At 40.2% G+C, this 27,377-nt stretch overlaps 1 protein-coding gene across 4 annotated transcripts in view; it reads left to right on the forward strand.

Annotated features, from left to right (window-relative positions):
• LOC113058736 (Down syndrome cell adhesion molecule-like protein 1 homolog) overlaps positions 1-27,377 on the forward strand; it is a 111,427-nt gene that overhangs the window by 58,716 nt on the left and 25,334 nt on the right. For all 4 annotated transcript variants that reach the window (XM_026226909.1, XM_026226910.1, XM_026226911.1 and 1 more), the window contains exons 4-12: positions 9,634-9,780; positions 10,201-10,479; positions 11,988-12,263; positions 14,768-15,064; positions 19,605-19,880; positions 21,496-21,777; positions 22,012-22,131; positions 22,224-22,400; positions 25,870-26,075. In XM_026226909.1, coding sequence (XP_026082694.1) covers positions 9,634-9,780; positions 10,201-10,479; positions 11,988-12,263; positions 14,768-15,064; positions 19,605-19,880; positions 21,496-21,777; positions 22,012-22,131; positions 22,224-22,400; positions 25,870-26,075 — 2,060 coding nt within the window. The remainder of the gene's footprint in view (positions 1-9,633; positions 9,781-10,200; positions 10,480-11,987; positions 12,264-14,767; positions 15,065-19,604; positions 19,881-21,495; positions 21,778-22,011; positions 22,132-22,223; positions 22,401-25,869; positions 26,076-27,377) is intronic.

Below are 27,377 nucleotides of genomic sequence, written 5' to 3' on the forward strand. Positions count from 1 at the left end.
AGCATACGTTTTTCTCATTTTCACTTCTCGTTTTTATTTTCTCATTCTCTCCCGTTATTTTTTATTTATTTATTTTTTCTAGACTTTTGGCATCTACTTCCTCTACTTGTTTCCTTCCTGTTAAAGGCCTCTCTTGTTCACCTTTCTTCTTCCATTCTTTCAAATTTCACCCCTTGAATATGTTTGGCCATTCTAATTAAGCTGCTGAGTGTGGAAGAGGATTTAACCAGTACTGGCAGAAAGTGAAGGAGAAGGAAAAAGAAAAAGTGAACAATGCTGAAGGGAAAGATAATTTATCTTCCTACGGTTTCCTATACATGTGTGTATATATATATATATATATATATATGTGTGTGTGTGTGTGTGTGTGTGTGTGTGTGTGTGTGTGTGTGTGTGTGTGTGTGTGTGTGTGTGTGTGTGTACATAACTTTTCCCCCAGATATAAGCAGTAGTTGAGGTTGAACGTGGGCATCACAATTTCCCACTGTAGCAAACAGAGAGAGAGAGGGATAGAAGGAGGAGGGAAAAGAACGGCAGCTGGCATTTGACGGTGAAGCATGCCTTTTTAATGAGCATATTAGTCCTCCACAAACCCACTCTTCTCCAACCATTGCACAGACAGAGAGAAAGAGAAACATTTAAGGAAGGGAAAACATGTAGGAAGGGTGTGGTGGAAAATAAAACAGTAAACTGAAAGTTCAAGGAGTGGAAGAGTGTAGGAAATGAGAAGGGTCTGGAAGAAGGAGAAAGTAAGAGAAGACCCAAATTATACCAGTAAATGGTATATATATATATATTCACACACACACATAAGGGTTAGTATATATACATGACATAAGGGTTAGTAAATTATGACAGAATGTTCATTTTTGGGTGAAAGTTCCCTTCAAGTATTATCATTTTCCCATGTGTCTCCTGAGTAAGATGTTCCTCTTGGAACCCTACACAGTTGCATTCTGCAACCTCATAGAGAGGTGGAGACTGGTAATAGCTACATGAGCCGACCTTCAGATGTGACAAATATTCTTCCCACCTCGCATCGAGGTGTCAAGCATCTTTTATCAAAATATGCTTCTATTATTACAAGACACTTCAGGCTGCCTATTCTCACCCTGCTTTGAATGTGAATAGAGATGGAATTAAGGAGAGGTATCATTCATAAGCATACATAGTGAAAGGGGGGCCACTGAAGAAATGAGTGGTTATTGTCGTGGGGTGTAGATGTCCTATTGTCAGCCGCTGAGTAATTATTTTACAACCAAGAGAAAGGAGAAGAAAAGAAAAGATGGTGGCGGGGAAAGGTGGAGCAGAAGAGAGTGAGGGAGAGGGTGGTATTGATTCTGCCGGAGCTCTGTTCATTCCCATTCATGCCCCAGTCACATAGTTCAGTTAATACAACATTCAATGAGGCCTTGAGATTTAGGAGGATGGCTGTTTTATTACAGTTCAGTCTTAATTACTTCCTCGACACACACACGCTATATACTGTGGGCAAATGTTAATTAAACGTGTGATGTGGCTACACTGCATTGAGGTAATTGTGTGTTTGCAGATGTGTATCTAAGAGAGAGAGAGAAAGAGAGATAGATAGATAGATAGATAGATAGATAGATAGATAGATAGATAGATAGATAGATAGATAGATAGATAGATAGATAGATAGATAGATAGATAGATAGATAGATAGATAGATAGATAGCAGGTTGTTGTTTTTGTCCTCTGCAGAGTGTTTGTGTCACTGTTGCTGGGCTGAGTTTTGCGGCCGCACCATATGTTACATTACTATTTAATTTGCTCTGTGCGTATCCACGGTGACCCTTTGGGCATCTCCCTGGCCTGGTGTAACATGACGTGGCATAATGAGTTTAGTATTTGTGCAGTGTTGTGTTAAAGTGGCAACATACCTCTGTTCCCTTGTTTCTATGTAAAAGGGATATGTTGTAGAGTAGACAATGGCATGGTCTGTAGCTGTCCAAGGTGCTGAAGTGGAGCAGCCCTGTGGTAAATTCACTAATAGTAGTTCTAAAGTTGTGATTGTGTATTGGCGCTGTCTGTGGTGCTGAAATGTTCTGATATAAATACTCTTCATTCACATGGTTGATCTCTCAGACAGATTTGTAGGTTACATCGCTGTATGTCACCAAAATACAATTAGATAGTGTGACCCCATCCTTACACAAATATTTACACACTTTTTGTGGTGGTGTATGTGTGTGGGCACGTATAATTTTTATGCGTGAACAGCACTTATATCAAAAGCAAATTAAGTTTATCAGGGTGACTCCTCTCTGACCTTGGCGATGTAATGATGGCAGAATTTTGATCGTACATACAAACACACACTCTCACACACATTGTGGCTAGGGGAACACATGTTTATAGTTGAACTCTCCACACTCACAAATGTTTTATGTCTGCACCCCGTGTCCTGTCATTAGGGCAAACCAGGACGGAGTAGGTACACAGATGAATACTAACGTGCATGCATGGATTATATAGGGGACAAATGGCTCTTAGTATTTTATGTAATCTAGTAAGACTTTATTGTGTTCCACCTTAACTCTAGAACTACCGGAATTCTATAACTACTAGAATGGCCATACCGGAACTGAATGCCATTTTTGTCATATCATATTTACATTCAAAGTTTCTTTTGAGGTTTTACAATGAAACTTTGAATGTCTGTTGTCGTATTTTGTGACATCATCGCCCTAAAAAGCAATATATATTTTGTTATATTTAAATGTTTGTGTCACACTTTGTGTCCGGCAAACAGGAGAGCAAAAGTTTTTCACTGCAGTGAAAATGTTGTAGCCTGTTTGAAAGTCTAAATGCCAACAAATATGAACTGACACAGAATATTTCTGTAGATAACATGTTGTGAATTTTGGAAGTGATTACATCTTTTTTTCAATACATTTCCCTGGGCTAAAATTAACCTACAGTATGTATATGCATTAGCCACTACACTAGCATAAAAATAATAATAGCCTTTATTGTTATAATTAACAATATATTAGTGTCCCTGTAGCTCAACTGGTAGAGCATTGCGTTAGCAAGCAAGCTAGTGCAAGGTTGGGGGTTCGATTCCACGGGAACACATGATAGGTAAAAATTGATAGCCTGAATGCACTGCTTGGGATAAAAGCGTCTGCTAAATGCATAAATTTAATTTTTAATTTTAATTTAATTTAAATTTAATAATTATGGCTATTTTATCATAACATTGAAGTAGGATTACTGATAACAGATAAACTATAATCTTCTAGTCTAACATAGCCTACTTGGAACCGTGGCAGATTGAATGACAGCAGTTGTTGTATTGGAGGTGTCCACCTTCTTTTACGAACAGAAATTTTAGCTTAGCAATAGAATATAAAAACAACTAGAACAAAAGTTGCTAGGCAACATTGACGTGAACTTCAATTGTGGGAAAAAGTTGCGAAAGCAGAAATTCTCGCATGTGTCAGTGATTATGAATAGATTAAATGAAACAGGACAAATTTAATCTTGACAAACTATGTATCATTATAAAGATCTAAGCCTCAAGCATCGACAACAGGTCGCTGTTTTTCAATGGAAAGCTTATAAAGACTGTATTTGCTACATTTGTGTAAGCAGTACACAAAAAACATGAAGATTAAAACGCTGTACATACCAGATCCGTCGTAATAACGAGTCATAAACACATCCACAGCTGTAAATCCCGCTTTAGTTAGAAAGGTAAGGGTCCACTGAACGACATCTCATGAAGCACGTTTAGTCAGGACAAGTGTTGTTTTTTTTTTTTTTTTTTTAATATGAAAAAAAAAATTGCTGGATTTTTTAGAGGGTCTAATAGGGCATCTTCCACTTAGGTCACCATCCAAGTCAGCAGCCCTATCAGATACACCTTTATTAGCTTTCTGTGGCCTTACATGTCTGATTTTCAAAGAATTAATATTAAATCGCCCTTGGCCCCTTACATAGACTTGCATGAACATGCGATGGAAGTCAAGATTGAATTCTGTGTATATCTATTACCTATGACCATTGTAACAGTGGCTAATGTAATATCAAATAAGCTGATATCCATCCAAACTGGAAAGTCTTATCAGATGGCATAAGAAGAGTCCAACTGAGACAAAAGGCCTTCCATCAAATCATAATTAACCAACAGCAGCTTTCGTATGTATTTAAGTTATGTGCAGACCTCAAATCTGATGGGTGTATCTCTCTGCAGGTGTGTGTATTGGAGCAGGGTTGGAGTTTTGCCCCTTGATCTAAAACCTTTAGATGACACAGCACCTATCTCTCTAAGTTACCAAAACCAAATAGAAAAACATGTAATATGTACGAGACAGGTGTATGTGCACCAAATTGCTCTCTCACACTAAAAGACATGACAGACAATTAGTTGTCCAGTCTGGTCACACTGGCACAGCAGGGCTTTGCCAAAAATATGGGAGAAAATGTTTGGCTAAATAACCAAAATGTGTGTGAACACAATTGTATTAAGGACTCAAATATAGGAGTAACAACCATGTTCTGTTACTGTGTGAACATGGCAGTAGAAATCACCCACACATATATTATTGGGGTTCTCAAGAAGATTGAGTTGGAAGGTTGGAGAATGGAGACGAGGAGAACAGTGGGAGCTAGAGAACAGCACAACTAGAGAAAACAGGCTGAAGTTGTACAAGAGTGGGTGGGAAGTGATAGTAGGGAAGTGGAGAGAAGAGGTAGATGCAGGGAAAGCCACATTGGTGTTGAAATGTGTGGTGCATTGGTTGAAGAAATATGCTTCCTTCCCCAAATATACCTGCAAACTCTCTGAATCAGTAAATTACAAGAGAGCACGCAATATATGAATACAGTCTGAGCTAAATGGTATTGTAAAGGCCTGACATACAGCGGAGCGTCTACAACCTCTTCAGTCACAATGTAGCACAAATATAGTGCCTTATTGCATACCTGAAATTATTACAATAGAAACAATTAAGGGCAGAAATTTTTATTAGAAAATTAATTTTGTGCCACCTTTCAGCAAAAATATATACAGTATTTACTGCCACTAAAACCTTGTCTACACTGAGTGCAACCCTTATTGCATTGCAAAAGTTTGAGACTATCTGTACTAAATGTCAAAACAAAAATGTAAAACTCCCATGTCGGAAGTTGCACAAGAGTATGTCAAGCATAGATGCATGATGTAAGGGTGCTCTGCAGACATACTGTACACCAGGGGTGCCCAAACTCAGTCCTGGAGGGCCAGTGTCCTGCAGAGTTTAGATCCAACCCCAATTAGACACACCTGAACCAGCATATCAAGCTCTTACTAGGCATACTAGAAACTTCCCGGTAGGTGTGTTTAGGTGTGTAAAGTTGGGGCTAAACTGGGCAGGACACCGGCCCTCCAGGACTGAGTTTGGGCACCCCTGCTGTACACAGTAGCTATTAAGCAAGTGTTAATCAAATATATTTGACCAGTCGAGGTCCAGAACTGTTCCAGAGCCAGTTCATTTTATAACTGATGTAGACATTTTTCTCGAAGATTCAAACCTCATACATCCAGCACTTCACATGTGTAAAGGATAATTTGTTTTAAGACAAGACCAGTTGAGTGGGAGTTCTAGAGTCAACTTTGGATACGCCATATTGCATCAAGGAAGATTCGTTTTAGGCTTTCTTACAAAACCAGCAGTGCAGTGTGTGTTTGAGCATGACTGTTTCAGTGAAAAAAAAAAGAGTCAACAATAGAGCCTTTTTTCACTTCATCTCTCCTTCTCCATTCCATCACCAAGTGTCTTCCATCACTTGCTGACATTGTTTTTATCTTAGATCCCTCTCACTCTCTTCTGCATCGAAATGACGTTGAGTCCCACCCGCAGCCAATCTGAGTGACTGGTCTGTCTCTCCATGTGTCAGGCTCTCCATGTGTGCCCTGGTAGCCCATGTGCGGCTTAATGAACAAACGACTGTTAGAATCTCCTCCGTTTACAACCCTCTTTGCCAGCCTTCCCATCATCCCTCCCTCTCTGTATTTCGCTCTGTTTTTTTGCACATGCCACCACAGCGCCCCCTAACCCAAGTCACGTGAGCGCAGGGGCCCTAGCAACAGCAAAAGAGAGAGGGAAAAGTGGAGGGAGAGAGGGAAAGAGGGAGGGGAAAGAGACGCAGAGCATTAATAAGTAATGGGCCGAACAGTTTGAAACCCGGTCCTCGTTAGCATTGCAGCGGCGCCATCATTTGCATGGGAGCTCCTAGAGCAAATTCAACAACAGCTTCAGCCCACACCCCTCTCTTTTTGTTACTCCCTCCCTCCATTCTCACGTGTCTATCTTTCTGTCATCACACAATCTCTTTCCAACTGTCTTTTTCTCTCTTTCTCTTTTTTTATTTGTGATATTTCGGTATTTCTATTCTCTCATCTCATGAGCATATTCTTCCTCTTTTCCTTTCTGTTGTCATTCTGTTGTTCTCCACCCCTTCCTCTTGAGTCTCCTGGCATCCATGCGTTAAGATTTTATTTTTTGCTGCTGTTCTATTTTCCACACTACTGTGTATTTCCCATTACTATTCATATCCTTTGTTATTCTGTTTCTGTTTATTTTGAAAATGATGGCAAGAAAATGGCGGCTTTACTTCCGGTAGGGTTTTATTTTTAGACTAGATCTTTCCCAGCTGCACTCACACAGTCCTGTGCTGAGAGAGCGAAAGATTTTGCCTGCCCTCCTGACATTCCGTAAAAAACACATTCTCGAACATGTATACAAACCTCTTTTCCCTTTATGTGTACGAGTGTGTTTCTCTGGCCTTTGGGAGTCTGTGAAGAGTGAGATGTAACTGGAAGGTTGCCATGCTCCACACATAAATCCAATTCCACATTTTTTTTTCTTCCATCGGTCTGACATGATGCCCCAGGCTGCCCATGCTACACACTCCAGCACTACTACAGAACCTTGTATGTGTGTGGTACTCAAGCCCTTGTTTTAAACAGACCTTACATGCCCCCCAATCCTCCATGCACACACATACACACACCCCAAGGCGAAGGAAGACTAGACAAGAATTGATCTGCACTCCCAAACAGAACTAATCACAAGGTGATGTGGGACTCTGTCTGTCTCTCCTTTAATCCATCAATCTCCATTTTTAAATCTGTACACCCAATGGGTCACTTATTCAGTGAAGACAAATATCTTATGACAGTCACACACAGACAGGCATGTGCTCTTATCTGACAAGCAAAAGGCAAATACCCAAATAAATAACTTTACTGCTTTTAAGATGCAGATGTTGGAAGCATGTCTTAGCAGTGCATTTAGCTTTGGTGTTCATATGGACAATGTGGGTTTAAATATAGTTTACAACATTTCCCTATGCAATTCCTCCTCCTCAATTCAGTTTGTCAGGCTAAATGTAAAATAAATAATAAATAAATGATGGATAAAGAGCGGAACATGAGTGGAAGAAATGGGAGTTCAAGCATTGATGACACAAAACTGAATTTGTAGTTGCTGTTGTCCTATATATGTATATATTTACAATGAGAAAACAGTTAAAAAGAACAGGGTGAACATTATTTAAAATGTCTTCAGAAGAAGTTGATTTGATACAACATGTTTAAATGATTATTTCACCTCATTTGTGCAATAAATCATACAGCTAAGAATAAAAAAGGTAGAGTGAAAAATAAAAAGAGTGTGAGAGAGAGACAGATTTGTGTCCCTGGTTGTCTTCACGATAAGAAAGATTCAAGTGACTTGGATTAAACCAAAACTACTCACTGACTACCTCTCGTTCTCTCACTCTTTCTCCCTCCCTGGTCTCTCGCTCTGGGTGAAATGTTGTGACAGCGTTGCGCTGATGTTGTAGGGGGTTAAAGCCACCAAGTGCAAATTATCCTGTAAGGCTTAATATGCAGGTTGAAGTGCGAGGGCCGACTCTTAAATTACAGTGTGCCGGGCCTAGCACTCAGCATGACAACAATACCAACATAGACACTGTGTTACGTCTTTACACACACACTTATACACACGTGTGATCACGCTTAGCTGTTGTACAGATATTCATTCAGCAATATATTTTTGTGGTGCAAATAATCATGCAACCATACACACACAGCCAATACCACACGCATGTACTTCATTTCATTGTGTTATCACATGGCTTTTAGATTTACACAGATGCACGCTGAATTTATCTTTGTTTGCAGCCATTGTCTTTGTTTGTCTGTAGCTACTATCTCTGTCTGTGTGTGTGTGTGTGCATGAGAGAGTAAGCTGCTTGTTATAGTGATGGAGTGTGTGTGTGGGCTGCCGAGTCAAGCCTGTCCTCTCCGCTTTCATAAATCTGCGTTGGATGAAGCTCTCAAGCCATAAAACGCATCGATCGCCATCCTTCACACACACACACACACAGGCTAATCTTGCTTTCTGAACGTTGTATCTTGTTGAGTAAGTTTTGAATGCAGAAGCATGTCCTAATATAGAAAGATAAACAAGGCACATGGCAAATAGTCAACTAATGACACCTCACCATAAATATCTAAACACATCTTCACGTTTTTAATGAGTCACAGTGTGGATATGACTCCAGATGTTAACCTATAGCTGAAGGTTTGTTCATAGTGTGTTTACATCTGTGTTTACACCTGTGTTTGTGTCAGACAGTTTTGTTTTTACATTTACATTTTCTTTTTTTTTCTTTTTTTTTGCATTTCAAGTTCTGTTTTTTCATAATGGTGCATTTGGCCCAATGCACATGCCCTGCCTGCCTGGAAAAACTAGGACACACAAACACACAGGGACTGACTGTTCTCACACACTGACATACTTTGCTGTTGTTATTGTGTGCAGTTTAGCAGAATACACATAAACTCTTCTTTTACACACCTAAGTCCTCCTAGAGGAACCTTACTCTTTTTTTTTTTCTTTGAGGTTTGTCTTGAGTGCTCATGAGATTTAGACTCAGTTGTCTCAATTAAGTATTAACCTCATCTTATATGTTTCTGATGTTTCTCAGGATACAAACCTGAGTCGACATTTTGCCCCCTACGAGAAACAATGTAGAAACTGATAGATCAAAATCAAATAGTATATATACAAATTCTAAACATGAAAGCAAACACACACATAATCAACACATCAAACATCTTATGCACTTAACTGAATAAGAAGGACTGTAAGTGAAAGAGAAACACCTACTTCTGACTTCTGGACAAGTGCTGCATTGTAAAATACGGCCTTTGTGAATGAACATATTAATCAGAGTTAGTCCATGCTGATGTGAAATGACAGTAAATTACTGTTACAGTAACATAGACATCAAATATTAATACACTCTCTCTTTCTTACTTTGTAGTGGATTACTTGCTGTATCATTCAAAATGTATTTCATATCTGTGCGCATGTTCTTTTTTGAATGTTGTGACTATACAACTCAGTTGACAAGTTTTTAGTTATAACTTTTGGATTTTTGTAAAAGTCTTATTTATGATGGATTCCATGACTAACTAAATAGAATAACTGATCTGTAGTTGAACAGTTGCATATAAAGTTGTTCCTAAACTGACTTTTGGATATCGTCTTTTTGTTGGCCAAAGAAATCCACGTGCATATGTTTATATCATCTCTTCTCCTCTCTCTTTAGGTAACAGGTTCTACCTGACATCATATGGGGCCCTCTACATATCTGACGTTCAGAAAGAGGATGCCCTCTCTACTTACCGCTGCATTACCAAGCACAAATACAGCGGAGAAACCAGGCAGAGCAATGGGGCTCGTCTGTCTGTGCTGGGTGAGTTTGTGCCGGTTTTCTGGGCAGTTGACACTTCTTTGTCATATTTGTCAACCCTAATGCACTAATGGTATGCACTAAAAATGCATATTTCCATAATAAGATTTGTTACTGTTATGAATGTGCTTCTTTGAGGAATAACCGTAAGATCCTAATTAATGTCATTTATATTTAGAAGAATTACGTCCAACATTTTACTTGTATTTTTTCCCCTATTGTCTACTTATGATGTTAGCTAATGGTTCTTGTAAAAAAATAACAATAATAATTATACTTAACATTAGCGTTTTCTTCATCTTCCCTGACCATTAATCAGGCAGTTTTGCTAGTGTAACTTTAAGACTTATTTAAGTAAATGACTAAACCTAAATTGGCTACAATTGCTTGGTCTTTCTTTAAGAACGTTCTCTCTGTCCTTAGACCCCACTGAAACCCCTCCTTCTGTGATGGACAGTTTCCAGTCAGGAGAAGTACAAGTGGGGAGAAGCATAGAGTTGCCCTGTATCGCCTCCGGTTACCCCAACCCCACCATCCGCTGGTTGAAAGATGGAAGGCCACTTCCTGCTGACTCCCGCTGGACACGGCGACTGACTGGCCTCACAATCAATGACCTCCGGCTAGAAGACTCTGGAAACTACATCTGTGAAGTCACCAACAGCTTCGGCTCCAAAGAGGTCACAGGACACCTTAATGTCATCGGTGAGGAGAAAAAAAAAAAGAAAGAAAGGGCAAAAGGAAAAGAAGGGAGTTACAAGAAAAGGGACTGTTGGTAATACAGGGGTGAATGATGGAAGATGTCACAATTATACTGTTGGTAAGGGGGTAAAAACAAGCTTTTCTAAAGTTACAAGCTACCTTCACCCTTTAACTTTCCATAGATTCAAGCACAATATGTTCTTTGATCAATGTCCTTGTTGGTCCTCGAACCACATGCCTATAAACTTAAACTTATTATGTTTGCTATTTGGAATGTTCTTCCAGGACCAACAAAATGTTCAGGAACATGTCCTGTTGGAAGAATATTATCAGCCTTTTTGCTTCATTAAGTAGGACTTATTCTTGGATCAACATCATTGTCCTGAAACAACATTCCTATTAAACGTGTGTACTTACAGTAGGTTAGGTGCAGTATATGGATAGAGCTGTGGTTGGTGTGTGCAAAGTCATAGCAACTTAAAAGCAGAAACCAAAACCTTGTGACAAATGTCCTCATATTTGCTCCTGGAGTTCAACCTTCCCATATAAGTTTTAATTCTGTCCTTGCTTCTAATGTACCTACTTGCAATTTTCAACTTTACCAAAGTAATTTGATTAGCTGGCTCGGGTGTGTTGGAATCAGAACTAACCTCTGCAGGAAGTATGTTTTCCCAAAAAAAGGATGAGAAAACTTGCAGGTTTGCCTGTCTAGGGGTACCCACCTTTGATAGTACAAGGGTTGACCAAGAATTGGGTCTATTGCCCAAGATCTCCTGTGCAACCTCCTGAGTCATAGGGAGAGAGAGAAATATCAAGTGGAGTATACCAGGGAGTAAGTAATTGAGAAGCGCAATTGAATTTAAGAGAAGTTGGCACACTGGAAGGCCTTTGCCACCTTCTTGTTGACTCATGTGAAAGTAAAAGTAATAATGAAAGTAAGATGAGAGGACAGGAAGATTGTTCTGGCCTCTCCAGTCTGACCCCTGTTCTACCAGAAATTTGTGTTTTTGAGCAGGCATGGGGAGGGATCTTAGACCAGTGGGATGGTATTTGCTGGAGCCTTAATGTGAAAGGAAGAGGGGAATACAGGAAGGGGAGGCAGAGTGGACTTTTGGACATTTAGCCAGTGGCCACATCACACTGGTGTGCTCACACATATTCTGACAGAGCGGAGAAGGGCACACACACACATACATGCCCAGACACACACAATCACACACAGAGTCCTCTAGCACATAACACCAACTGCCTTATTGCTCACTGACATTTCCTCTATCTATCTATCTATCTATCTATCTATCTATCTATCTATCTATCTATCTATCTATCTATCTATCTATCTATCTATCTATCTATCTATCTATCTATCTATGTCAGTCTTTCGGTCTCTCTGTCAATCTAAGATACCATAATTATATTTTTTAGACAGAATTTTACCCTCAGACTCAAATAATATGTCTCCATCTCTCTCTCTCTCACACACACTCTCTCTCTCTCCTCTTTCTCCACAGAGCCTCTGAGAGTCACATTGTCCCCCAAGAACCTGAAAACAGGCATCAGCAGCACAGTGATTCTGTCCTGTGCCGTTCAGGGCTCGCCCCACTTCACTGTCTCCTGGTTTCGCAACACAGAACCCATCGTGCCTGACCAGCACTTCTCCATCCAGGGAACCCACAATGAAACTCTCTTCATCACGGCAGCCCAAAAAAGACACTCAGGGGCATATCAGTGCTTCGCCACCCGCAAGGGTCAGACCGCACAGGACTTCTCCATCATACTGCTTGAGGGTGAGTGGAAAGAGTGGATAATGGAATAGCACTGAAGGCTGTGGTTCTGATCTTAGCTCTGCAGCATACAATTATTATTAATATTAACTATCATTGTCACGCCCAACAACTGTTCTGTGTGTTTTGATCTAGTTTCCCATCATGTTTTCCTATGCCCATATTTGGTCTCCCTGTTCCTGTTCCCTGATTGTGTTCTTTTTGATTCCAGGTGTGTCTTGTTTTTCTCTGATTGAGTTGTGTATTTAAGGATTGCTCTGTTCAGGGTTTTCTCATCTGCTGTTAAATATAATTCATTGTCTGTTCTCCTGAAGTTGTTCTTATTTTGGATTATTATTAAAGATTGTTAAAGTTTATTCTATGCATCCTCGTCCCCTTGCTTCGGTGAATTGTGATAGAACAGTGGACCTAAAATGAGAAGGAGGCAGTAGCTGAGGACTGTTTGCCCACTGAAGCTAAGCAGGGTTGAGTCTTCTCAGTACCTGGATGTGAGTCCTCCTGGGAAAACTAGGTTGCTGCTGGAAGAGGTGTTAGTGACGCCAGCAGGGTCTGCTCACCCTGTGGTCTGTGGGGGTCCTAACGCCCCAGTGTATTGATGGGGACACTATACTGACGAAAAAAGCACCGTCTTCCAGATGAGATGTTAAACCAAGGTCCTGACTCCCTGTAGTCATTACAAATCCTAGGATGTCTTTCGAAAGAGTAGGGATGTAACCCCGGCATCCTAGCCAAATTTGCCCATTGGCCTCTGACCATCATGGTCTCCTAACCATCCCCATACACTGATTGGCTTCATCACAGGTCACTTGGTCTCCTCTCCACAAATAAGCTGGTGTATGGTGGGTGTTCTGATTTAATATGGCTGCCGTCGTGTAATCCCCCTTCTATGTAAAGCACTTTGAGTGCCCATAGAAGTGCTATATAAATGTAAGGAATTATAATTATTATTATTTTCCCTTGATCGAGCTGGTTAATCGCATCCTTTATTTAAATGGTTTCTAATTTTTAAATAGAAGAAATAAAGGAAAATTCAAAGTCTCATCGTCCAGGCCCCTGTGGAGCTCACCGTGCCTCCCCAGCTCAGCCCACGCAAGGAACCCCCCACATACCACCCCAACGGCTCTGACCACCTGCCCAGCCCCAGGTATTCCAGAGTCCTCTGAAGATCCTCCCTCATCCTCAGCCCAGAACCGCTGGCCATTCTGATGTTAAGCCCACTGGCTGTGGCATTCTCAAGCCCGCTGGCCATGGGATTCTCATGCCTGCCAGCTGCTCCATTGTCAAGCCACTGGCCATTTCACTACCAAGCCCTCAGCTGACAGCAGCCAGATCCTTAACCCCAAATCAAGGGAGGAATCTTAGGAGGATGTGACTGTAGGCTCGAACCCCAGAGTCCACTCCACTTTAAGCTCCAGCCCTTGCGTCCGCTCCAGAAAGGCATCTAGTTTCTATGTTCAGCCATAAGAGGACTCACATCTGTTCTCACATCCTGTGAGGGCCTCAGAAGCCAATATTCTCCATCATTTATTTTATTTTATTTTTGGGGGGGGGGGGGGGGGGGTTATCCATCCGTAGAGATCGGGCCAAGTGCCGAGGCCTGCCCTCCTGAATTTTTTGCTCTGCCATGGCTCCCTGAGTTACCTGCTCCACCGTGGGACCCAGATCCGGTACTGCCTTGGAGGCATCCCGTCCTATCCAAGCCTGTCCTGAAGGACCTACAAGGTGCCCACCTATGTTATGTGGCACAAGGTCATGCCTTCCGGAGGGGGACATAATATCACGCCGAAGGACTGTTCTGTGTGTTTTGATCTAGGTTTCCCTTGTTTTTTTTTTCTATGCCCATATTTGGTCTCCCTGCTCCTGTTCTCTGATTGTGTTCTATTTGATCCCAGGTGTGTCTCGTTTTTTCCAGATTGAGTTCTGTATTTAATGATTGTTCTGTTCAGAGGTTCGTCATCCTTTGTTAAATGTCATTCCTTGTCTGTTCTCCTGAAGTTGTTATTATTTTGGATTATTATTAAAGATTGTTGAAATATATTCTATATCTCCTCATTCACTCACTCCAGTGAATTGTGACAATTATGTTCAGTCTAATGATTTAGTGACTGTTTTAGAAAAAAAGAATAAAACTATAAAACAAATACAATGTAAAAGTTTTTCAGCTGAAATTATCGACGGAGCCCTATCTATCTTAGAAGGATCTGCAGTTTGTATACTTCTAAATAAAGTAAACTCGCATTTAATTTTTTTACAGTTTAATTTGATTGCATGCAGTTAAATTAAGTTCAGTCAAAATATTAAAGAATCTGATTTTAACTACATTTAAACACATTTTCTTTCTTAAAAAACAAACCAAAAAGATTTATATGTCTTGTTAGGACACAGTGTAATTCATGCAATTCAGAGGAAAGACAAAATTATTTGACACTGACCACTTTTGAACTCTTCTTATGAAATAAACATTTCTGAAGTCTTCTATCTTTTTTCCTCTCCCTTTTTCCTGTCAGACGGCACTCCACGGATCGTCTCATCTTTCAGTGAGCGCGTAGTAGCCCCTGGTGAGCCCTTCTCTCTCATGTGTGCGGCCAAAGGTGCTCCACCCCCCACCATCACCTGGACGCTGGATGACGAGCCGGTAGCGCGGGACTCGGCGCACCGGGCCAGCCAGTACACGCTCTCCGACGGCTCCACTGTATCGCACGTCAACGTCACCAACCCCCAGATCCGTGACGGGGGCGTGTACCGCTGCGCCGCACGCAACTCGGCCGGTAGCGCCGAGTACCAAGCGCGCATAAACGTAAGAGGTGCCTGTCTACTTTTCAATCTCAGACGTTTAGGGTTATAACCCGCCACTTCCCCGACCCTTGACCCCTGAAGTCCTCCACTTCATCTCAATTCCAGATTTCATTGCTTCTTATCAACTCAAGTATAATTTTGTGTGTGTGTGAGTGGGGTGGGTGGGTGTATGTGTGTGGGTGGAGCGTCGTATGTTGTTTGTTCATTCCAGTGCTGTCACCAGTGCGTTTTCTCATCTTGAACGTGGTTCTTTCCACTGTTAGATCATCTGTTTGTGTTCTCCATATCTTTCCACTTCTCCTTTTTATCTCTCCATCTGCTAAGTCTTTGTTCCTCTGTTTCACACATACACAGTGTCTCTGTCTCGATGTCGCTGGCTGGCTGGCTGGCACACGTGTGGTGTCCTGGCTGTTCTGGGACAGAGCGGAGAACTGGCAACAGGGAGATGCCAAATAGAAAAGCCAAATAGAAAAGAGACATGTCATAAGAAATCAGACTGAGAGAAGATTAGTTGAAACAGTTCAGAAGGGTAGAAACGAGAGAAAATACTAGGAAAAACTCAAATTAGAGGAAAGGAAAGAAGTGGAGCAGAGACTAGAGAAGAGGACACAAATGGGAAATAAAATGGACAAAAAGATACACACCAAGCTGACTATCGGCCATTTACCAATGTCAGGCCCGCGGCGAGCGACAGTCGGACTAGTTTGTTTGGTGTGTTTCACTCGTCAGCTCTCGTAGGGCTCACATTGGCGGCAGTTTGCTGTTGAATCAGCATCGGGGACATCGGTGAGAGCGAGAGCTCTGATTGGATGTTCAGTTTAGCGAACGAGTCAGTGCTGAGAATTAAAGCAAAAGTGATGAAAACACGCATGTGAATGAAGGTGGTACAGACAGAATGCTGTTGAAATGTTACGTTATCTTTCCCAATCATTCTAATTTGTGAATTTTTAAATTGATTAAAGTTATCAACGTTACTGATATTCAAAATTATAAGCAAGCACTGCTTTGTTTACATTTTGTATATCTGCGTTTATCTCAAATATCTTTGTTTCGTTTTCTCCTTTTTAATGGCGAATATATACTATCAATTGCTGATGATATGAACAGCTCGTTCCTCTCATGCATGCGCAGAATGCATTTGCTGTCGGCTGTAGTCTGTGCGGTGTGTTCCAGCATAGCTTTTTTGTCCGATGCTGCCGACACGAGGCGACAACACCGTCGCCTTTTGTCGCCACTAATTCTTTGAAGTCGGCTTGGTGTGTCCTGACCTTAAGTGGACTAAATGATTTTGAAGTTGGTATGCATCACCAGAGAGAAGTATGTAATTTCAATGGAAAAACTAGTTTTGAATTGGCGTACAGTGGCAAATGAATATAGACTCTATGATGATAATCTCTGTCCTTTGATTAGTAATAAATACTGATTATTTCACAGACAAACTGGAATTCTAAGTTTGGTTCCTTGTTACCTAAAAAAATTTTTAAAATATCTTTTAACTGATACTTTAAGAAGGGCATTCGCTCTGACCTGAATATATGTAAATATTTAATGCCACTTACCTGACAAACGTTGACAATTCCAATAATAATTTCATACAATTTTCATCTACGAAAGCATTCGTTCCATCAACCCAGTACCTTGTTTCCAGTCACACAGATAAATCTCAGTGTGCTATTACTCTCGGATGTTGTGTTCAGTCAGCCAATCAGATTAAGTTTGCAAGATCAAGAATTGAGATTGAGTTAGCATATTATGAATCAGATTGTAAGTGAAACGACTGGGAGTTTCAGGGCGTGTCTTCTGAGCCTCAGACTAAGAGTGACATTGAGTCGTGTTGACAGGCCTGTTGAATTCACCCTCTACTCCTCTCTGAAATGTTCAGTTATGACATATCTGTCTGCTTTAAGGAGACATGCCAGAACAATGATTGCAGTGAGAATGAGACCCTGTGCCAGGGAGCCACAGTTGTGCGCGCACACATTGAATGATACCAATGCTCATGGACACACTCATAGAGTCTTAAAACACTACTGCCTGACTAAGACACTCTGACCACAGTACGCTCATGAAAACTGACAGCAATGACTTTAATGCACATACTATCCATATCACGCACACACATTTATTCTTAAATGATAGTTTCAAAACACAATATTTAACAAACAAAGACACCCGTGAGGAATCAGGCCCCATTCTTCCTGTGAACAGAACAATAGCAGTGCTCAGTTCCTGTCTGGATCCTTATCTGAGTTCATACATTCATACATTATGTTTTTTGAACAAAAGAAAAATAGAGAAATAGAAAGAAAGCCAGAGAATAACTGTGAGGAAGAGAGAAGAGGGATACTGTGCGACAGTCTTCTTGAATAATACATCAGGGTTGACTTGTCAGAGCGGTGACTTCAAAGCACAACGCACACTGAGCTGAGAGAAAGGGAGAGAGAGCAACAGAAGAAGAGAGAGATATGTGGATGAAGAGTGGGCTGTTAGAGATGATGAGAATATTTGTGTGCATAAAATCTACATATGCTCAACCGACGATTTATAAACATATCCACCCTCCATTTTGAGGCAAACTACTGTAAATGTCCTTCTATTGTACGTCTTCTCGTTCTTCTTGGTCCTCAGTGTTTTTTTTGTTTTTTAGTCCTAAGCCACCTTGTCTCAATTCTTTCTGTTTTTATTGCTTTCTGCATCTTCAGGCATTGGCCATTCAAATCTTCAGAGTATCCCACCATCCATTTGTTTGTACACCCCTCCATCCTTGTGTGTGATCTGAGAGCAGAGTCCTGAAGAAGTCGGCCTTCTCTTTTCCCCAAAACAAAGAAAACAAACCAAACACAACTCATTCATTACTAACCTTATCAAATTTGTCAGTGACTGGTCTTGCTAGCAAGAATCAGAAGCTGTTAGCATATGCAAATTCCAAAAGATATTGCAGCAAGAGAAAGTCGCAACCGTAGTTGATTTGAGGTTACTAGAGACCACAGTTTCAATGGGGCTCAAGCTATCTGATAAATAATTCTGCAGTTAAGCAGGAATGCATCCTAGCAATCAAAACAAGCCTAAGGTTCAATTCAATTCAAATCAACATCTATTTGTATAGTGCATTTCATGATGCATATTATTTCAAAGCATTTTCACATGAAATGCATGTCTCTACTTTACAGTTAAAAGTAATTTGTTATCTGAGGTAGCTATGTCAAAGTATAGTCCATGTGGCAGAAATGTACAGTTCTAGGATAATACAAATCAGACAGTTAATGACGTATTAAAGCAGAAACAATGAACACAATTAAGGCAATAATTGCATGTTGTGATCATAGTTACTGTACAATGTAAGGACAATTTTGGGATTTCTGTATATTTATTCTGAGTTTGCATTATCTGAAGTCCTCTCAAGAGGCCGGATTCAGACTCTAGTTATCTTGCGATGTGCCTCCTGAGGTAGAAACAGAAAAGCAAATAGAGAATAGTTTGAGTGCCAGTGTAGAGATTGTACATTTGGGGGTGGTATCATATTTATTTGATCTGGTAAGAACTCTAACAGCTGCATGTTGGACTAAATGTAGCTTATTGAAGATGCAGGACAACCACCTAGTAGTGCATTACAGTAGTCCAGTTTAGAGGTCATGAATGAATATGGTGTTTAAGGTGATTTGCTGGTTTTATCTGTTCCTAGCAAATCTCCTAGCCCAGTGTTTACCAGATTTACCTAGACCTAAAAGCTAAAAAGTACCCCAAAGTCAACAAAACAGTCCAGCCTGATGACAAGCTATTCAGGTTTTCTTTTTCAGTAGGGCAGTACAGCAACTTGGTGTACTCCAATGATTAAATCGCTGTCAGTGTGAACACCACCTTACACTTCAGATTACTGGCCAGTTCTAATAAAAAGCAGAAAAAGACATTAAAGCTTTTATTTTCCAAAGCTATTCAGTAGCTGTTAGCATTTAGCTTGCCACAGTTTCACTGTGTAACTCTTAAGGCCTCTGCTCTCGCAGTCCTTTAAATGTGTGTTTTGGGACGTTGCTATGAAATGTGATGTTTTGTATTTTCAATCTGCCTACACAAACACATTAGGTCAGTCTTTTATTGTTAAGATCAAACCACACATAGCATTACTATCATATGCATTAACTTGCCGATTGAAACTAACAGTACAGAAACATACCTCATTTAGTTGCTGAAAGTATATAAAGGCATGGTGTGTCTCTTGTGTGCCAAGCTATGATGAAGGATACAGTACAAGACACATTGAAACTGTAGTTGCACAAACCTATTACACCACATTTTCTGCTGTGTGAAGACCAAGAGCATTCTAACCCCCTCCTTCCCCGCCACCACTCGCTCTTCTCCTTTCCCTGCTCCCACATCTCTCCCTTATTTACTCCAAATATCCATGCAAAACCTGGTCTCCCATCTCCCTCTCATATCCTTCTCTTTTACCCTTTTCTACCTGGCACATTCTCTCTTTTTGTCTTCCTCCTTCTCTCTCTCTCTCTCTCTCTCTCTCTCTCTTTCTTTCTCTTTCTTTTCTCTCTCTTGCAGGTCCTCCCAGTATCCGGGCCATGCGAAATATTACAGCTGTGGCCGGTCGCAACACGTTCATTAACTGTCGTGTGATTGGCTACCCCTATTATTCCATCAAGTGGTTTAAAGATGGGACAACGCCATTGCCAGACAACCATCGTCAGGTGGTGTATGAGAATGGCACTCTGAAGTTGAGTGATGTACAGAAGGGTACGGATGAGGGGGCATATCTGTGCAGCGTGCTCATCCAACCCCAGCTCTCCATTAGCCAGACTGTCTACGTCACAGTCAAAGGTTAGTGATTACTGCTAAAGGTTTTGGGGATGTTTATGGCCAGTTGTAAAAGTTTTTTTATGAGAATGTAGTGTTGTAATTTATTTATTTATTTATTTTGTGTGTGTATATGTGCGTAAAAATTGCATTGATATCAGTTAGTCACATTGGTTTTATTGTACAATTTTTGTGACCATTTTCTAATTAATAGATTTTTAATCAGACTTGATGTAGTCTTTGTGTGAAACATTGCCTTTAAGTATTGTACATTTTTATGCATTATTTAGGCACAGTGCTGATATATACACTCACTGGCCACTTTATAAGGTATACTTGCTCAATTGTTTGGTGACACAAATTGCTAATCAGCCAATCACATGGCAGCAACTCAATGCATTTAGGCAACTAATAGTGCTATCATGTCAGTATGTCCCAAAATCTCTGAGGAATGTTTCCAACACCATGTTGAATCTATACCATGAAGAATTAAGGCAGTTCTGAATGCAAAAGGGGGTCCAACCCGGTACAAGCAAGTTGTACATAATAAAGTGGCCAATGAGTGTATATGTATATGTGTGTGTGTGTAGGCACGTAGGCCTGGCGCAAATAGTTCTAGTGTGAAAACTGCAAATACTTTTTTTAATGTCAAAGATGTTTTAATGTCATTTAGTAATGTTGGATTTGGTGCGAAGAAATTACCCTGGGAGGATTTTTGGTCTTGAGCCTAGTCAGCAGGATATCTTTTATGGAGGATTTCCAAAAAAAAAAAAAAAAAGTAATTTTAGGTTTGGCATTTCTTAAAAACATGCTTCTTTAATAATAATAAAAAAGATGCTCACTGTACAATATTTAATCTTTTAAATCTCTTCTGAAAAGAAAAGTGTAGTAGTTTATTGGGGCATAATGGGTGAGTTTTGGCTTAATGGAGTGTTGGTTACCTTCAAACAAGCACATATTTAAGCTGTAGGCCATTGGTGAAGGTTGAGGATGGTCTTGCCCCTCTGCTTGCACAAAGACCCTGAGAGAAAGCACACCACTGATAGCCTCTGTTTAACAGGATTACAGGCCTTCTGCAGCATTATAACAATTCATCAATTACCAGTGTGCTTAACTTGATTATGTGTTTGGGGGTGTTATATTCAGTATGGTAAATGTAAATTAAATGGGGGTCACTCTGATTTTGGGTTTGGAATCTTCACTTCACTATATGTGTCCATACAAGGGGCTACAGCTCCTGGTACAACGACAGCGAGGTCTAGTGTGTGCATGTGCGTTAATGCGTTTGTGTATGTGTGTACCGGTACATCAGAACACTGACTCCAGTGTGAAGTCAGTATAGTGTGCTGCTTGTCTTGTCATGTCTCTGATTTAATTAGCTGAATTTTAACGAGCCCCAGATTAAATCCCCCAGATGTCTCCGATGGAGCCCCCCACCTCTGTTTCCATGGCAATGCCATTATTCCCCATGCCAGTTGGGTTCTAATTAGAGCAGCTATTATGGGCTGGAGGGGTGGGATGTGTGTGAGCGTGTATGTGCGTGTGCATTTTTGGAGGGTGACGGGGGTCAGTATTATATTGCAGACCATGAAGCGTTTGAATTTGATACTGAAGATCTCTTGCTCTTTTCCTCCATCAGTTCCTCCCCTCATCCAGCCCTTCGATTTCCCTCCTACCTCCATCGGTAAGCTGATGTACATAGCTTGCGTGGTGTCCTCCGGAGACATGCCAATCCGGATCACCTGGAGGAAAGACGGTCAAGAGATTGTGTCAGGAACATCAGGGGTCACCATCGAAACAAAGGAGTTCATGAGCTCCCTTCAGATCTCTAAAGTTTCGTTGCAACACAATGGAAACTACACCTGCATTGCCAGCAATGATGCAGCAACTGTCAGTTCAGAGAGACAACTCATAGTAACAGGTGAGCAAGAGAACGAAGGCTATAAGGCAATATAGTGGGTTGGGATGCTCAGCATGATTTCACCAATTAGGTCCATTTTCTGGAGCAGATTTGCTTAGCTTAGGTTGGAGGGATAGGGGTGGAACTATGTTTGTTTGACCTAATGTTGGTCTAGGACCAACAAAACATGTCCTTTTTGGCAAACCAATATATTGGCATCTCCTCTCCTGACACTGTCTATGATCCTCATTGTAGTTCCCCCTGGTTTCCGGGTTCAGCCCAATAATCAAGATGGGATCTATGGCAAGTCAGAAGTTCTGAACTGTTCCGTGGAAGGGTATCCTCCTCCCAAAGTTGTCTGGAAGCATGCCAAAGGTAATATCTTTTGTCACTACTTGTCCAAATCAATTTTTCATGAGCAGATGATGAGCCACAACCAACAATGTCTTCATTTTCTGATTCTGAAGGTATAGGGAATCCCCAGCAATACCATCCAGTTCCACTGACGGGCCGCATCCAGATCTTGTCCAATGGATCTCTGCTGATCCGCCATGTTTTAGAAGAAGACCGGGGATACTACCTGTGTCAGGCCAGCAATGGAGTGGGGTCTGACATCAGCAAGAGCATGATGCTCACTGTTAAAAGTATGTCACACTCTAATGCACATCTAAACTCTTGAAAGGAACCCCAGGTATTAAAGCTTGTATGGCTTAATATAATGTAAATAATGTCTCTTACTATAATATGTAGTAGAAAATACATGAAAGATTTATGTTATTTTTAAAAATCCACATTGTTTTATACATATTTTGGTCTATGGGGGAGCCATTGTTTTGATGATGTCAAATGATTGCATTTACTGAGCTATTGGTACTATCTGTTGCAATTTTTACTGCAACACAACTCAGAATACACAACATGGAAAAGTAATATGCACGTAATGATATTGGCTCGGTTCCAAACCATAGTGAGCTGCCTCAATGTCTACACAGGGGATGTATCATCTAAACATACATCTTAACCATCATGGAACTTCACAAGTTATGGTTTTAAAACTCTCTTCGTTGGCAGAAACTCTGTTAATGGTCACATGCATGTATGGAAATAGCACTCCTCACATAAGACATGGGACAAGTTTATTACAACAGAGAGCAACAGTGATTGAACACTTTTTTTAAATAAAACTGTCCCATTATTATTTTTTATTTTTTTATGAAAAAACAGGGAAAACAAAGACTAGGGAATAGACAAATACTTAACAAGACTGACTAAACTAGAAACAAACAGTATAACAAAAAGACTCTTCTCTTTGGTTATCACACGACATAAATACAATATACAGGTCTCTCAATGTTTGACAATGTGTAACAATGAAGCGTGCCAGACAGCGAACACAAGGGGATTGAAATAGGGAGACTAATGATAACATAACAGGTGACACAGGTAAACCAATAACGACAAAACGAGGATAACAAGGGGGCGGGGCAAGGGAATTAGACAACACAAGCACATGACCCAAAGACAAGGCCATGTGCTTGCACACAAAACATGGGCCTGTCATGATCCTGCCTCAAGAAGACTAGAGAAAAACATTCCGAGATTTTCTCACTTGTGCAGGATGCATACAGTACTGCTTTTGACCAAAACAATATTTCTCAGAAGGCTGCCTAATTTATGCATGGACATGTTCTTTAGGTGGACAAGTTTCAGGGCACAGCTGTTGAATATCAGAAATGTCATAATAGTTAAATCTCTCATTAAACCATGACACCAATAAAGCCATATTTCTGAATTCCAGTCACAGTAGTGAGGATTTCTCGTATGCGATTTGACCTGCGTGTCTTTGGGATGGTGTGTGATGGTGTGTGTTTGAGGTCTTTGTTTAAGGACAGTCCTCAGATGGGCTTTCACGTCCCAGTCTGATGCCTACGGGAAGGGTTTGAGATGCTTGAGTGGACACACTCACACACAACACACACACACACACAGGCATACCTGTCACACTTTGTCACTCAAACTAATGACCCAGCTTATGATATATCAGTCACACTGAGGCAAGAAATACAAGAAGCCTTTGACTTTTTTATATAGTAGCTAGAATTGCCAGGAGTTACTGCTTGTGTGTTTGTTATGTATGTGTGTTTAAGCAGCTCTCAATAAGAGTACCAGAACAACAGATTCAAGTGTGCCAATTCATTTAGATTAATAGAACATTACAACGAATCTTTAAGGCCATCTTATGACTGATCATTAGATCGGACACACAATCTGTTCAGTCCAAATCTATATTATTGATCCTTCACATAATGTAGAGTGCAGAAATACCCCGTCCACACAACACGAGTTACAGTCCTGACCACATTTAAAATAACCTCATCCACAGGTGTATCCATTAACACTCAGCCATAATAGTCAGTTAAATATTATGGAGAAATATGTAAAGAAATGTCTTAAAAACAAAAATAATAATAATAATTTTTCATAAAGTGAATTTTATTTTGTTTTGTTTTGCTTTGTTTCCCAATTTCTCATTATAATAATTTATTTATTTATTTATTTATTTATTTATTTATTTATTTTGTATAGCGCTTTATACAATACTGACTGTGTCAAAGCAGCTTTACAGTGTCAAACAGGAACATAGTTTGTCAGCGATGCTAGAAAACAATAACAGTCATTTTCCAGCTAAAGTCAGTTCATTGATGATTCATTGATACAGTGTGTAAATTAATCTCATTATCATTAATGTACTGTAATGCTTGAAGTATTCTTATTATTGTAATCAAAATGATAGTATCCAGACCATATTATTTAACTAAAATTAAATACTGTCAATTTAAATGCGTATAACTGTACTTTACAAGTGTATAAGTGTATAATGTGCATTGCAGTATCTTTTACTCATTCATACTTTAATGCACAGAAAAAACAAACAAACAAAAAAAAAAACACTTATAATAAAATGATTTGGTCAGGGAACAATACTTAATATAATATTGACTTTAATATGTATTTTTAATTAATTAATTTGAACTCAAGGCCCACTTATAAGGACATTGCAAAAACTGTAATAAAGGATATTTCAAGCAAACTGAAAAATGGTGTACAAAATATTTGTGTGAAATTATAGAAGTAATAGTGTCTAATGGATAAAATGATATTTCTGAAGAAAATTGTTAGAAAAAATATATAATTATCATCAATGGATATGAAACTGTAAATTGGAAAGACCCATGTAAGTAATTTAGAATGAAACCTGCTACCATTCCATGTACTGAGAACAAGATTTATTTGGCATTAGGCTATTTGATAATTTATGCTAAAATCTATGCTACAAAACTCTTGTGGCAAAACAATAAAAAAATAATATATATATATATATATTATTATTATTTTAGGGTGAAATGTAAACTTTATTAAAAGAGAATTTGTCTAAAGTAATATAGGGTTCTTGGCTATTAAATATTCATAGTGAAAAGGAATAGAAATGCTCTTTTGTTTGTAACCTCAGGACAGTAATGGGTGGGATTGCCTGGATAAATGTACTTAGGTTATGTGGTGTTATTCAACAAAATATACTGGTAGAACATGGTTTTATTTTGTCATGGAAAGCCTATGGATATCATGCGACTCTATGTTTACAGTATCGGAATGTTTTTTTCTGTGTGTGTGTGTGTTTTTTTTTTTTACAGGGGATCTGTCTCCTTTTCGCTCTCTCTCTCTCTCTGATTCAGTGCTGGTGTTATTGATTGAATCTCAATTCTATCCGTTTCACTCATTGTAAGGGAGGGAATGAATAAGTGATGAAAACAAAACAGCAAAACCCTCTTCAGATCGATATTGTGTGTGTGTGTGTGTGTGTGTGTGGCAGCACTAGAGAAGAGTGGCTCGGGGGAATGAGCAAACGAGTGAGTGTGAAAAAGTGATTGAAGAGTTGAAAAGAAACATGCTGACACTCACTGCCCCATGTCACAAGAAAGCCATGTGTCGGGTTATAGTCACACTGACCCCTGCCTCTTTTATTTATTTATTTATTTTTTACCTTCACATATATTTACCTCCTATCCTAATAAACGTTTTTTTATCTTTTTTTTTTTTTTTTTTTTTGTGCAGTTCCAGCTATGATCACATCCCACCCAAACACTACCATGGCCATAAAAGGGCAAAACAAGGAGTTAAACTGTACTGCCCGAGGTGAGTACCCCATCATCATTCGTTGGGAGCGAGGTGACACCGTTATTGACCCTGACCGCAACCCTCGGTACTCCATCACTACCAACCCCAACGAGAAAAGCGATGAAGTTATCTCCACACTGAAGGTGAGACAAGTGCAAACACATGCAGTATATGTAGTCAGTGAAGGAGTACAATAAATGTTTAAAAATGGCAGAAGCTTGTCTAAATGTTTCCAAACAAGGGTCCTAGTAGACATTTACTTTAAGGCTTTAAGGGGTTATCGGATGCCAATTTTCCACAAGTTGATATGATTCTTTAGGGTCTTAATGCAAAGTCTGTAACATAGTATGGTTAATAAAATGTATCAATGGTATTGTAAAAAAAAACTCTGTCAAAAACAGCTCTTTTCAGAGCAAGCCTTTAGTAGCATTTTCCTTTAAGTGTTAATGAGATCTGCTGACTCCGCCCTTCTCTTCCGAGCCACTCTCAAAGAGACTGTTTACGGGGCCGTTTACGGGGCCGTTCACATGTCACGTCTTTTGCACGCGCAAGTTCGTTATTTCCAATGTAGGCGCGCGGCATGCGCGCTCATAATGGAAGTGACGCGGTCGCGACGCGCACACGATGCGATGCGCCCGTTTTTTCGCATCGAGTTAAAAACATCTTAACTTTTCAGAATGCCGCAAGCGAACCGCGGGTCATGTGACAAGAACTAACCAATCAGCTTCATCCTTTCCCGTAACATCGTTGAAAACTCAGCCAAGATGAAGGAACAGCTGTTCATAGCTGTATATGGATTGCCATTTTTAAATAAATTTAGTAGCAGAGCTACTGCGAGCGATTTTTAGTGCTGCAATTCCATTTATCCTTTGCTGAAATTTCCGCATCTTCATGGAGAGAGCACGTCATGGTTGCTTAGCAAAGGCAGGCCTCAGGAGCGCTTCTGCCCGAGCGCTTTGGAAAAAAGGAAAAAGCGGCGCGCCTAGCATTTTCCACGCGTTTTTAGGCGCGATATGTGAACGGCCCCTACTTCAGCCGCATTCATCACAAAGCTTATTAATTGGCACATCATTAGGAAAGGCGATTTGCCAAGATTCATTCAAAAAACCTTATTTGCACTTTTTCTGTTGGTGAAGCTGGATCACAAATGATTCGCGCAAAGTTAGACGCATTAAGGTAGATCGGGGCAGATTCCCTTCAGAAAAACAAACGTAATTCACTGCGTCTTCAGCGGTTTAGATGTTGGGAGTAAATGACGACTGCTATGTTCATTATTACACCCAACAACAAAACACCTAAGTCGCTAAGGAGATATTCTTGTCTACATATGCTCCTGCATCAAAACAATGACAGACTGATGACAGCTCATTCAGGGTGGGTCTAAGGTAAGACGCCAGTTCAGTCTGTGCTGAAATGCTACTGTCAATCAAACGATCGTGGGAGGG

The sequence above is a fragment of the Carassius auratus genome, chromosome 40, assembly GCF_003368295.1.
Source record: "Carassius auratus strain Wakin chromosome 40, ASM336829v1, whole genome shotgun sequence".
Taxonomy (NCBI): domain Eukaryota; kingdom Metazoa; phylum Chordata; class Actinopteri; order Cypriniformes; family Cyprinidae; genus Carassius; species Carassius auratus.